Source organism: Drosophila bipectinata, chromosome 3R (assembly GCF_030179905.1).
Source record: "Drosophila bipectinata strain 14024-0381.07 chromosome 3R, DbipHiC1v2, whole genome shotgun sequence".
Taxonomy (NCBI): Eukaryota; Metazoa; Arthropoda; class Insecta; order Diptera; family Drosophilidae; genus Drosophila; species Drosophila bipectinata.
Window position 1 is genome coordinate 25,776,878 of NC_091739.1, and position 14,400 is coordinate 25,791,277.

The 14,400-nt window shown below is 37.5% G+C and overlaps 2 protein-coding genes across 11 annotated transcripts in view; one reads left to right on the forward strand and one right to left on the reverse strand.

Annotated features, from left to right (window-relative positions):
* Nucleotides 1-14,400, reverse strand: part of heca (hdc homolog, cell cycle regulator) — a 74,598-nt gene that overhangs the window by 47,038 nt on the left and 13,160 nt on the right. The window lies entirely within an intron of this gene.
* Nucleotides 1,161-2,208, forward strand: LOC108121928 (uncharacterized). Of its 10 annotated transcripts, none has more exons than XR_011443350.1 (4): nt 1,161-1,551; nt 1,619-1,697; nt 1,760-1,892; nt 1,958-2,208. XR_011443350.1 is itself a non-coding variant. In XM_070281853.1 (4 exons), the coding sequence occupies exons 1-4, from the start codon at nt 1,431-1,433 to the stop codon at nt 2,101-2,103; spliced, it is 486 nt and encodes a 161-aa protein (XP_070137954.1). In that variant the 5' UTR covers nt 1,187-1,430; the 3' UTR covers nt 2,104-2,208. The 10 variants fall into 10 exon arrangements, 6 of the variants coding, with proteins under 6 accessions (XP_070137954.1, XP_070137955.1, XP_043067833.1 ...); XR_011443349.1 differs by having other exon boundaries at nt 1,163-1,551; nt 1,757-1,892; XM_070281853.1 differs by having other exon boundaries at nt 1,187-1,551; nt 1,619-1,701; nt 1,757-1,892.

The following is a 14,400-nucleotide window of genomic DNA, read 5'->3' on the forward strand; positions in this document are numbered from 1 at the left end:
GAAAAAAAGCAAAACAACAAAAAGCTAAAAGTAAGAGAAGAAACGATATGAGACACAAAACAGTCGAATTTATTTGTTGGCGAGCTCCACTGACCTTGACATTGAATAGATTTTGTTTTGTGAATGTTTTTACTTTTTTTTCAGCTGCGGGTTTTATTTGCATTTGCATTTATTTTAATTTTAATTTTATTTCGCTAAAAAGCTCTTATCAAAATTTCCTGGCAGGGGGTGGGCCATAAGCTCGAGTGGAATTTCAACTTATCTGTCACAGTTTCAAAGCAAAAAATAAAGAAAATAAAATAAAACAACAAACCTTATCTGGTTTTTAAAAAAAAGTAAGGTATTTTTGTTTTTGTCATTAGAAATGCTATAATATGCCGTTTATTTACACCTCGGGACAGACTTCGATTATATAACATAAACAAAGGCAGACTGTATGTCGCGTCATACTACGAGTATAGTATTCGTACTTGTACTCGCACCCTTTTAAAAATTAGTCATCGCACTTTGCTAATCAGCGAAAAACGCTCGAAATTTGTAATTTATTTGTGAAATAATTACGAATTACAAACTGAGGAAATTCAATTTTGAAAGGTTAATTAGCCAAGCCAGTACACCCACACATCAAGTACCATCTCTTAACCCTGAACCAATAAAATGAGGGTAATAATATCTTCAAGATTCTGCTGCTAATTTGGGCAATATGAATTTTAATTCGAATTCGTAGCAGCTGGCCTGGTCGGTCAGTTGATTCTTTATTGTTTGCTTATTGATCGGATCTCGCACTCCAGATCGAGATATGTGCACGGCTAATGAATTTTAATGGCCTCTCAGCCATCTCCCCATTGAACAGTATAAGCTTTTGGCCTGAACACGTGCACGCATAGCCTTCTTTCACTTATTATGGCCAAATAATAGGCGATGAAATAAAGTCAAAAATCATATATGGTTCTATAACCTATAAGAGAAGGATCTTTAGACTTTATAGCCAAAAAAAATCTATTTAAGATCCGCCTCCTGTCAGCTCTACTTAGCCTGTCATTGGAACAATCGACTGCCTCGTTCTTCCTGTCTGGCTCTGGAGTTTGAAGTGCACACGGGCCCCTGACAAAGCTGGCCAGAAATTGACTCAGAAAGCAAGTCCAATTCAAAGCTGAATGCTGTAATTTATAGGCGGCGTCGCTTCCGTCCGTCGGCTGTCAAACTGAATGAGCCAGCCGGCCACGCCAAGCCAGCCAGCCAAGCCAGTCAAGACAAAGGCGTTTGAAATTAGAATACCAAACATTATCACATGTTCCGAGCAGCTGACTCTGACCTTGAATGGCCGAAAAAAATTAAATACGAATCAGTAATGCCAAGTTGGCTATATTAGAGTCATATTTTTGAAAGATGGTAGTAGGCCTTCGCCCTGCTGCCAGCCGAGAGATGAGATGAAATGTCGAGTCCCGAGGCTGAAATCATGCTGCTGCTGTGTGGATCTGCGGGCGGGCTGCTTCTTTCTGGCACTATTTGAGATCTTTGCATCGATCCTGGGCTTCTTTGTGGCCGAAGGTAATAAACAGAGGTAAGCTCTGCTCAGATATAGAATCTTAAAATATAGAAATCTTTAAACCACAAGAGGGTAAGCTGTTTCTGATTGGACGTTTGGCGTACATGTTTCACTTCATCGGCTCGATATTTCTGTTGATGGGCAGCATGTTGGTATGTGATCTTCCAGGCACCATCACCTCTCTGATCCCCCCACTCTGATTTGCAGCAGATCGAGACACTTGTAATCATCTACCTGGGTACGAATATATTTCACCTGATTTTCAGCACAGCCTTCGTGGTGGAGTACGCCGTGGAATGTAGGTTCTGTGCTTTGGAAACAACACCCGTATATATCACATTGAGTGAGTAAACTTCGGGGGAAATAAAAATAGTCCTTGTGCCTAGTAATTTTTAGGGTTAATTTTAGATTTGAATTTTCCTTTCAGTTGTCAGTCTCTATTCTTGGCTGGTGGCCTTCTCGTACTTGCGACGCCTTCACTGGCAGAACGATCCAGAATACGACGAGTAGCAAGCCAACGGGGTATCTTTAAGGTCTATTCTGGAACTTCATAGACTCTATAGCACACTGTGTTTGTGTTTGCCTTGGTCTGTGTACTTTTCTGTTTTGGCTTTAATTTCACACTAATTTGTAAATTTGCCTTTAATGCCAAAAGACAATGCCAAAGAAAAACAAAAGAGCAAAGTTCCTCAAATTGTTTGTCCAAAGAAATAAATATATACATACATATATATATATATTTTGTATTCCCCTCCAGCAATCAGAATCAGGGAAACTATTTCCATTTATTTTCCTTCCAATCACTTCATTCGCCGGGCCAATTTTCAATCATGTGCTAAGTGCTGCAAGCCAGACAGAAAAAAGAGTCGATTTGTCTGCCCTGCCACGTTAGCATGCAACATCGAGGGGCAAACTAGAGCTGATTTGTGTGCTGCATAATTTTCCATGGCAAGGAAAAGGGGGTGCCACCATCTCTACTGCAAGTGGCAAAACTATTTGCCCTATCACGTACAAATTAAAAATGTGAAATGTTTCAATTTCTGTACTCTAGCTGTGTCTTGCTATTGCCTCACAAAACGTAACAAAAACAATGAGCTGGTTTCACTTTTGACTTCACACTCACCCACTACTACTGCCACTAATACTGGTACTGGGTACAAAAAAAAATAAACCCCTTTGGCCACCATCCATCGGTTTATGTAAATTCATTTGCGGCGACTTTGCTTTGGCGCCCAATTAGTTTAATTTATGCAAATACAACGCGGGCCACTGACAGTGCGTAACGAAAATGTAAGGTGATCAAGTTGGAGTTAGAGTCTCTCTAATATTTCATATTTTTTTTTTCAAACCTCATTCATAATAGTAGCTATGGTTTTATAGTTTTACTCCACACTATCCATTTTCTTGTCTCCAAGCAGCGTATTTTGATGGTTTTCTGATCTCATTTATGACTTGCCCTCTATCGCTTTATTTTTGGCCACCTCATCTGCATTTCAATGCAGATCAGATCACCGACCTTTACTTTGGGTCAGTCTCTCTAGTCTCTAATATCTCTTCCGATTGGTCTGGCCTCCAGCTAAATGTCATATATCTGCGATTGCAATTAATCCATAAATAAAACTAATTCTGGGCACAGCCGCCAGTTGCCATTTGGATTTTTTTAATTTTCTATTTCGGGCTCTTGCTCTTCAAACTGTCGTTGAGATTTGTATTTTTTGATAATTTTTGATTGCGATATACTGGCCACACCTCTCAATAAATTAGAAGCTGCCCAAAATGCGCAGCAAATGCAAAAATAATAATAATAATGCCAAAAGTAAATAGACGAGCGGCGTACACAGTTTTCGTGCAACTGCTTCGTCTCACGTTTTTCTCATAAATAACTGGCTTCGCCCTCTCGCAAAAAATTAAAAAAAAAAAATCCACCCAAACAACACCTGAGATTCAATTTCAAAAATATATAGAAAAATAAATAAATGTAGACTCGGTTGGTGCTCCTGGTTATTGATTAAGTTGGCTAATTCCCTTTTGGCCAAATCAGACACGCCCCCTTTTCCCAGCCAAGTTAGAGATAAATCAATGCAAATAGGAGAGTGGCACTGGAAATGGCAAAGTTAACACCGCAAGCCACGAATCAAAATCGAAATGAATTTTCAAATATTTTTTTTTTACTTTCCCCCCAGAAGGGTGTGGTTTTTAAATCAAATTCAAATATTCCTTATCGGTTGTTGTTATTGTTTAGGGAAAGAGCAGGAAATGCAATTCCATGTTTATGGCTCCAAACAAATTGCAAAATATATGAAATGGGAGACGATAATGCACAATCTAGTCTGTAATAAAAATCACCGTACAGTGGTGACTCGAAAATAAAATTTAAATAATAAAAATAACTATAAACAATAAACATTTAATTTCAAAATTATTACATCTCTATTTTATGTTTTTAAATTATAGTTATATTTTCTTCTTTATGGACACCGCACTGTACTTTGAAATCGGAGCCCCCCGACGGAAAAACTGACCAACCGCATCTGGACTTTAGATCAGCGCCGAGTGCCAATTGATTAATGGCTGTTAAATATTTAAAACATTTTCCAGCTCGGCTTTAGTTGTTTTTGCTTTTTTTGAGAAACCATGAAAACTCACTGGGACTATTTGGTTGGCTTGTTATTGCTGCTGCTGCTGTTATTAATTGTTGCAGTTTATGCCTTAAAACGGCAACCAGTTTAGTTTAGTCTACGAGTCATACTCGTAGTCATACCGTCCTAACCAAATGACTATCGCATCTGTTCGATCTTTGCAAACGATCTCAAATTGCAGTGGGGAAAATGGAAAACAAACTTTAAGCTTGAGATTCAGCTTCAGTTAATTGCGCAAATTTAGCCAAGAGGCTCTGATTTAATCCATGCAAATAGCAAATGTTAATCATGTGGGTTGTGTTTTGGTTGTGTTTCTTGCACATAAAAACAGTCTGACAGACGTACGAACTCATTTCTTGCCACACATTCGGTGGCAATGCCTGCCTGCCTTTGTTCCCCAAGTACGAAGCGGGCAAATTAATTAATAAAATATAGAGCTTGGTGGTCGACTGGGGGGGAGGGGTAAAAAATAATGGAGAAAAAATGAAACAAATCGAAATAAGCATAAACAATGCTGAGCTAATTAAAGCAGCAGCCCAGCAACAACAAATGTCAGTCAAACCCACATCGAGAAAAGTTGAGCATCAAGCGGTTATGATGGAACGGTACTCAGTAGGATAAATGACCATTTTTACGAAACCCATTAAAGAAAGTGCAATAAATGTTTAATTTTTAAATAATATGTAAATAGAACTAATATTTGTGGAAAAATTTTTATTAGTCACCTAAAAAAAACGTATTAAATATAATACGTTATACGGGGAATATATAGTGCGAGCTTGAGATAACTATTTATGATGAAATAAAAAAGTACTCAGTAGGATAAATGCCCGATTTGAAGAAAGCATTCAAGTTCAATAACATTTAATTTATAAAAATATATAAAAAATATTACTTTTACATTTTTCAAATAATCAAAAAGCGAATATACCCACTCCTCATTATAAATTACAAACTGCTGCACTTGAAGCGCAACGTGGAAACATAAATCATGACAAAAAGTCATTTTACAAACAATTCCAAATCGGAATCCGCGGCAAAGGCCAACTCCACTAGATGGGGGAGGGAGTGAAGGGGCAGGTCAGGCAGACAGGCCACGCATGAACTCGAACTCAAAGCCAAAGTGAACCTGGGCCTGAACTTTAAGCCCAGTAGCAATTGTCAGAGGAGGGCGTGTGCCAAGAGTCGACAGAAATAAATAGCTAAGGGAACAATGACTGCACACTAAGAAAATATTTCAGTAAAACTTGAATTACAGCTTTAGAATAAGATTTATTTAATGGAAAGTATTTTATTTCAATGTAAAATGATCGTAAAGGTGGCTAGAGACACAAATCAGGTTGATGAGCGCATTGGACAGTCACTGGCAAAAGTAAACTAGTTATTGATCCTCCAGAGGTGCGGTCCCCTTTGGGACACGAATTCAAACTTTAAGCTGCAGGCTGTGCCTTTTGGCTTTAATGTTTTTTTTTTCCTGCCAGAGAGTGCAAGAAACTCATAAATTAGACCGAGTGCGCCTTATCCGTGTGTGGCTATTGCTGATGGCTGGTCCTCCATCTGTGTTTGTGGTCAAATAAATAGAAAATTAGCCAGACATTGGCCAGCCAAGCAACGTACAAATAATGTGGATGTTGGTGCAACATAAAGAGAGCAATAACAACGACGACCAAGGAGCAGCACATTAGTTGCCATAAAACTGAAACTGAAACTAAAACCCCAAAGGCAGAAGCAACACAGCTCATTGCCGCTAATTAATTGCGAGTGGTCAGGCGGGCCCCACAAACAGAGAGAGAGGTGTTCCGATAGGAGCTTCTATAAATCCTCCAACGTCAGCAGCTGGTGGTGGTCAGAAATTAAAGACTCTCAGACTCTCTTTCAGAGATGCTATGACTTTACAGATCCTAAATTATAGCCATAAAAACTACATCTAATCGCTTTTAAATCTTACTTAATCAGTAGCCTCCTCCTCCATATATGACTCAACAGCGAAAATTACTCCAACTTTATAATATTTTCTACGCTTGCGTGTTAATCGCAAACAAATTAAAACTAAGACACACACACACAGTCCGAGCCCGAGCTGTTAATGAAAATGCCACAAAATTCCCATAATGCATTTCGAGGCTGTCTAGGAGACAACTTTGACTTCACGCTGTGCTTGCTGGCCGACTACTACAAAAAAATAATACTACAAGTCTACTACAAGACTAAAAAAAAAATAGCTGTGAAAAGTCTCATTACTTTGGACAAATATGCAGTGTTAGTTGGGTTGGGGCGAATGTGCAAAGTTGCCAAGTTTTTGCAGCAGACAGGGGGCCATTTGGAATATAAAGAGAGGGCAGCAGCAGCAGCAGCAACTAGACCGCAGCAGCTCGCGTGTTGCGGTGGCAAGTTCATAGATACTATATAGACTCTATATATGGGGCAGGCCAGGCCAGGCGGCAACTGTGACTTGATCCCTTTTTTTTTTCTCCACTTCTCTCATGCCACACGCACAGTTTTTGCAATTAAAATGGATTTTGTAGCTCTCTTGCAACACATGTGGGGACAAACATATTCCAGAGGCGTCAAATTAATTGCCAGCCAAAGTTTTGCCAGCCACTAACATTTTATTTCGTATTCAAATATATTATTCAATAGAATAACGACTCTGGAGCTCCAGCCCTCCGAGCGACAGATCGATGGGGAACATGTGTAAGCCAGGCCCAGACATGGCCCGACGACGACACATTTGAATATTATTTTAGTTTTTTTTTTGTTTAATTAATGCCTGGCCTTTCTCAGCTTTTGTCGGGTAAACACATTTAATTACATTTAACCCAAGAACCTACTCCATGTGTTTGGGAATTCGTGTGAAAGAAAAACATTTGCATATACAAGTAAACAGAATAGAGTTGGGGACCTTAAAGACCATGTAACAAATCGATACTAACAATGTTTTAAATCTAAAGATACATATTAAAATGTATCTTTAAGAACTCTATCTTATATGGCATTAAATCTTTATTCTAGCCAAAAGTATCTATTTGATCTTCACAGAATTTGTGAAAAATAAATATTTAAGAGCCTCAAACATAAGAAATAACTCTGCGACTCCCATGCGTAAGACAGGTGAGATCTTGGGCAAATAGCAACAGGAGAAGGTCGCTAAAGAAACCCAGCCTCAGTGTATCTTTGAGTAACAAACCTATCTGTATCTCGCTCATGACAAATTGAGCTGTCAGCGGCGGCTCTTTGAGTTCCACGCCAACTTCCTCTATAAATCAATGTATTTTTTCCTCCGATATATTTGTTTTTGGCCAAAACCAGAGTGCTAGCCGGCAAGTACCAGCCAGTCGGCTAGCCAGCAAGTGCAAATATTCAAAAATAATTGGAAACATGTCCGACTGTGAAATCTCATCGCGAGTGCTCACATTAATTCTAATTGGCAGTATTTTTTCAGAGTTCTGTTGATTTTTTGTGTTTTTTTATTTTTTCATTCGTGGGTATAGCTATTTTTTGTTGGGTTTGTGTCTGTCTAACTATTTCTTTGGGAGGCCGATCGAGACAAAGCACGAATTCGAGTCAAAACTCCACCCATATTTTTTTTTAATCCACATTTTCAGCCTTTTCTGCCACTGACACTTGACATGCCAGAGGTGGGCGGGGTAGAGTTGCAAAGAAAACTTCAAATGAGTGCACTCGTTTGATTTATGCATTCAATTAGGCACGGCTACGGTGCGTGACAGTCAAAAAAATAAATTAAAATTTAAGAAAATTAAATAGAAATAATAACTAACAAAGATTTAAGATATTTAAGATTTTCGTAAAAAGGTAAACTTTTTCTTGTCAAAGATTAAGTTTTTACAACTATGACCTACACTGTATCATACTAAAACTTTAATTGCACTTATAGTTTTCGAATCATGTATCGTACTTATGTTTTTTTTTTTGGGTTACAAAATCTTTCTTTTTGCGACTCCGGCTTGGCTTAATAATATTGTTATTGTTGGCCAATGGCATTGTTATTACTGTTGTCTGGCTTATTTATGACCGCCAAGCTTAGGCTTAGATTTTTAATTAATTCAAGGCTTTTACGGCACGCTCGTTGCCATGACTTCCCTGCCACCCCCCAGCCACCTCCCATAATTGTGTAATTGTGTTGTCTGTGGTCAGCCAACGCACAAACAACCACAATAACCATAGTTCTCCGACACTCCGACCGTCCCTCTTCGGGGTTGAGTCATCACCTCTCATCGGTAAAAATGTATTTCGTGGGCGTTGGCGCGAAAATTCTATGGAAAAACTACCAGAAAATGTCACACTGGAAATTATGGGAATTCCCGTCACGGGGTCAAAGTGCATTCCCAAACAGATTGCAATTAAAATTCATTAGCGACATAAAAGAAAACAAAAAATTAGTCGAGTCACAAGGAAAAGGCAATTCACTTAACAACTCAAAGCCGAGCCGGCCCACATGGCAGCATAATTAGACCAAAACCAAACATGTTGGCCTAAAGGCCCCTTTATGGCCAAAAACATCAGAGGGAAGCCGTCAGCCAATGTTGACAAAGACCGACCAACTACCACCATAATCTAACCGCAAATATAGAAACATTTTTAAAACAAAAAACTAAAACAATTAAGGGGTCAACCTACCCCTATCAACGCTCTGGGTGGTCGGTCTTTCTTGGAGAATATTTCTAGAATTTCTAAAAGAAAATAACATATCTATTATCACAGATAATCCCCCAAAAACCCAGAACTTATAACCTCATTAGCTTCAAGAGAAAGATTTGTTTCATGTACCAGCTATTCTTCTAAAACAAACTTTCTACTTAAATTACAACAACCTTATCTAAAGTGTAAAAAAAAAAAATAGGCAAATTTCATATGAAATATGGTAAAAAAAAAAAAAAAAAATTAGGAGGGAAGAAAGGGCTATCCGAGGGGAAGTGAGACAACAGAAAGGGACAAGGGCCAAAATGTGTTGAGACCGCAACATGTTAAGTGTTATTTATGCGGTCGCAAGATTTCTTATTAAGATAGGGCTAGACTAAGGTCTCTCCCCGACTTCCTCCTTACCTGTTTCTAGGCACTAAGGGCCATAACAAATGTGCTCAGACTTATGACAACAAAAGGGTTTTTTCTTCTGGGTCTTTTTCACCAAAAATGTGACTCAGAAAAAAAAAGCTGCCTAAAATGATATAATTTCCTTAGGGACATAAGGAAATCTTGGAATTCAAAGCCCGTTTCCTGGTAGAATAATAAAAAGTATAATGAAAATTATGCAAACCTTAAGCTAAGGAGCGGTAGATCCATATTTAATAAACTAATAGCTTTTGAGTTTCCAGATGACTTATTAGACAAGCAGAGATCTAAGATCATTTTTCTTATAGAATATAGAATATGTGGAATATATAAAGAAACGCCCCAGTGTCAAGACCAACAGACAATGCCATCATCGCCATTGCAGCCAACGTTCATTAGTGGCCTGATCTCGGTGTAAAAATAGACTTCACTCAATGAAAACAAAACAATAAATTACAAAGCGTTTAATTATCATACAAATAAATAGAAAACTTTTTTTTAATTACTAGAAAATTGAATTAGAGAAATCTACATACGAACTAAACCGATTCAAATTATAGAGATATTATGACCATATTATAGAGACCTTTATTTCAGTGTATTTGCTAAAGTGATTCACTTGAATTGAGCTTTTATTGCCTTTGCCATTTTACTGTTAGAGCTGGTTGACTTAAAAGTGCATTGCAATTTCCAGCTAGAACAGTAATAAAAATAATACTAATAGTATGATGTCAGCGATCCAGAGCTGTGTATCAATACGACGAGGAGAAGGCACTCTCATTGTGTGGGCGACAAAGTCAATTTGGTTTCATTTAAAGCTGAGATACGAGATACGAGAGAAAATTGTATAAATGTGCTAAGTAATTTACAATAATTTGTTAACGATGACGTTCGTTCGCGTTCTTGCTGGTGTGGCAACAATTTAAATGCAAATATCTCTCTGTGGTACATAGTTTTAAATTTGAATATAATTACACAAAATTAAAGGCACGCCCACAGTTGGCCACTTGTTGGGCCTCTGCTTTCTACATCATACACTTAAAAATTCATTTTGCAACAATAACTCGCCCAACAAGCCCCAAAGACAAATGCAAAAAATAACAAACGAGGTTCAACAAACGCAAAATTGTGTAAAGCTCGAAAAAAATAACAAAAAAAACTAACAACCAGGCAACTAGGCAATTGTTTAAGTAACTTGTAACAGTAGCAACAAAAAACGAATTTATTTGCCATGGCACAGAGTACAAGATATAGCGATATAGCACAGGTCAAAATACTATAACCAGAGATAAAAAAAAAAAGTGAATGATAAAAATCTTATCTAATAAGTTTTATTGTCAAAGATAAGATTGATAGCTTTGAAGTGAGTAATTTTTAGTCAGAAGACTCATAGAAAAAAATTATAACCCTTTTTTTTTGAAGAGATATTACCACTTTTTAGACCACTGTACATCTGCCACTGATCGCTAATGAAGATGATATTGCAAAAAGCGAATGCTGGTAATAGACATAACGGTCGTTGGCAGCTGCCAACAAAGTGGGCGTGGCACCACAGAAGCAACAAACGCGATGGAGACAACGAGATTGCATTGCAAGTGGCAACTAAAAAATTGAAAGCGAATTCACTTTCCATTTCAGCTTCAATGCAGTTTGGAAATTAACCTTGTTCAGGGTGACAGGTGCTTGAAAATAATAAAAACTTTAATAAAAAAAACTAATTAAAAATCTTAAGACAAGGTAGTTTTTGGGTTTTTTTGTTCTCACGCCGCTGCAAACAAGCGAACAAAATTTTAAAATAATTTTTTTTTATTTGCTTTTATTTTTTTGGGGATTTTGTTTGCTTTTTCACCCACTTACCGCAGGAAACGTGCCAAGATCGTAAGGTGTATGAGTATATTCATGAGTATATGAGCCTCCCCCTCACCCACACGCCCTCTCACACACCTCCTTTTGAAAAATAAACAAAATTAATATGCAATTAATCGCGCACCACAAAGGAACATGATGCCAATACAAACATATGGCTAAAAAAAAACTTTAAAAAAAAATAAAAACAATTGTTGTACGTGCACATGTCGCTCGAGGAATAAGAGGAAGAGCTTGATAAACATCGGCAACAACAAAACCAGCTGGAAATTCACCTAAAAAACCAAAAATCAACAAAAAAAAAGAAAAAAAGAAGGAGAGCCGCACCCTGAAATGTGTCAAAGATCAACTGACAAAAATCGTCAGACAACGAGGAAGGCAATAAACAAGAAACAAATGTTATACACTGCCAGAAAATCATTCCCAAATCTAAACAGACACCCAGAGAAATTAAAAATAATTTTTGTTAAAATTCTCCAGGTGTATGAATCAGAGAATTGGGGTCTTGAAACAGAGCAGGAAATCCAACCAGACACAGCCAAAATGCAATTGAAAACGAAACTGCAAAGATGTGAGACACAAAACTTGGTGCCGTGAGAATATTAATTTTTTTAAACGAAAAAAAAAAATAAAATTTTTAATATTTTTATCGCATGTGAATAATCGGAGTTTCGAACTTTGGGCGTTTCTCTAGCAAAAAGGTCAGGCCAAGTGACCAAAAGATGGCGCCACGAAAGGCACAATCCCTAGGCTTGGAAAACAAAGCCAATCCATTGATCGCAGCAATCGAACAAAGTCCAGAGAACAATTGTCAATATAATTTTCCAATAATGACTGGGCCAATGAAAGGGCTTCTTTCTTTATGCCCAAGTATGCGAAATCTTCTTGTTAATGAAAGTCAAAGTTTAGCCCTGATAAGGCCAATATATGAATATTTGCACAAGTGCGCCAGCTTGCAGCTGGGAAAGCTGATAAGGTCCGGCCCCTTTTGCTTGATTTTTCCTCTCAAGTCTCAAGCACAAGCCTTGAGCCTGAAAGCTATAGCTATATAGACACAGCTGTCTTTCGATGATTAGTATTTAAAAGGAAATAGATTTGTAATTTACAAAAGAACTCAATCTATCTGGTCTATTACTTGTAATTATAGTCTGAAATTTAATACTTTATTTTAGACACATGTCCTTGATTCAAGTATCTACAATTTTGACCCCAACTGTATGTATTTTTGAAGTATGACAGCTGATCTTTTCAAGTGACCCACTTAGCGTGTGTTCGTATATCAGCAACCAACACCAACACCACCACTTTCCTTTTCATACAACAATGCAGCTCTTTTGTGGCCCCCGCCGAGTAATATATGCTTCATAAATATTTGCAGCGCGGCCGCAGAGAAACTGAAATTGAAACTGAAACGAACCCGAAAATTGACTAAAGTTTTGGGAGGCATATTTTTTAGAAAGTGCGTACGTAATTGAAGTTTTAGTCGCTTGGCAAATAAATTGCCACAGTCGAGTCAATAAATTAAGCAAAGGCAGTCGAGTCTGGTGGAGAGAAAAAGCAAAGCAGAGTCAAGCAAAGCAAAAGCAAATGCAACTGCAACTGCAACTCGAGGCGAATGAACGCAAAATGCAACGCTCTGCTGACGTCGCTGCCGTCTCTGCCGGCAATGCACTTTGCCAAGGACAGATCCATTGAAAAAGTCTCGCTGTTGCAAGCCTGTGTGCCTGTGTGTGTGTGTGTGTAATTTATAAATATAATTAATAGAATTACACGGCGTACGCGAGCAATATTGACACTGATATCGTCGTCTACTCACTCCTACTCGCTCTATCTCCACCAGGAGCTTCTCTTCTGGCACATAGTCGTAGTTTAATGCCCGATGAAACAAAGCCCCAAGGTTGCAACAGCAACAACAACAACAAATGCAAAAGAGCAACAATAAGCCCAGCCAGACCCGGGCCAGGTAGAGTCTTGCAACACAAGGAAGAAGACCCAGGCAGTAGATAAAAAATCCGGTAATCATTTAGGTAATTCTTGTCATAAAAAGCAATGATGACTCATAAAAACAAATTACAATAATATTATAATTTTTAGTGCCAAAATAACTTGTAATAAAAGAACTAATGTCCGCTCATTATTGCAGATATTTTGATTAATAAAAAATAGTATTAATAGTTGCTAGTTACTGGTTACTAGTTTCTGGGTTATGGTTACAAGTTACCTATTACAAAATTTTTATTTTTATTACTAGTTAATTGTTTTGTTTACTAGTTATTATACAAAGTGTAGTTGGTTTATATGGATAAGTTCAAATGCTTTTTATTTTTTCTAAGCTTCTCTCCTATTCCTAGGTTCCTAGATCCTAGGTTAATATTCACTTTTTAATGGTTACTAGTTACTTTTTACTAGTTATTTATCACTAGTTACTAGGTATTTTCACCAGGTACTAGTTCTTGTTGACTAGTCACTAGTTTTTTTTTACTCGTTACTAGTTATTAGAGAAATTTAAGTGTGTATAGAAGGTAAAAAACGCTTTTGTAAGCTTTATATCTTTCGTCTGTCTGATATTTTCTAGTTTATTGCTACTAGTTACATATATCTTTCTAGTTACTAGTAATTTTTGTTAGAAACTAGTTATTTTTTAACTCGTTACTAGTTATTATAGAAAAGTTAGTGTATATGGAAGTTAAAGAATGGAACTTTTGTCGGTAGACCGCTAAATCCGAATGCTTTGTTTTTTTTTTTACTTGGCTGCTCTTCATTCTTCATGCCAGGCACGTTCAAGGCTTCCCTAAGCCCCTACCAACTCACGCCCCTATAGCCTTATCTAGTTTCGTTAAGTTGCCGCTGGGTATTTGCTAACTAGATATTGACAGCTGAATGGATGGATAGTGGATTTTAAAAGGAAAAAAATATCAATTTAAATTGCTGTGAATTTTCCACTCCCTATACTATTTGTTTTATCAAAATTTTCATCAATATGCTAATGAAAATTGAAAGTTTCGACTTGTCGTCAAGTGGATGCTTAATTAAAAGCCATAAATTGTCGCCTAATGTAATGCAAAAAATGTTTCATAAAAATTTGCTGTAACTTGTGCTTCTTGGCAACGTCAAACGGCATTTGACAGGTGGGGTGGCATGGGCGGCATGTGCAAAGTGCATTTACCCCATCGATATGAAACAGCAGGCGTGTGATTGACTTCAAATGCGTGGCACGTTTTTTTCTGCAATATAAGCTTGTGGTTACAAAAAAAATAAAACAAAAGATAGGCATAG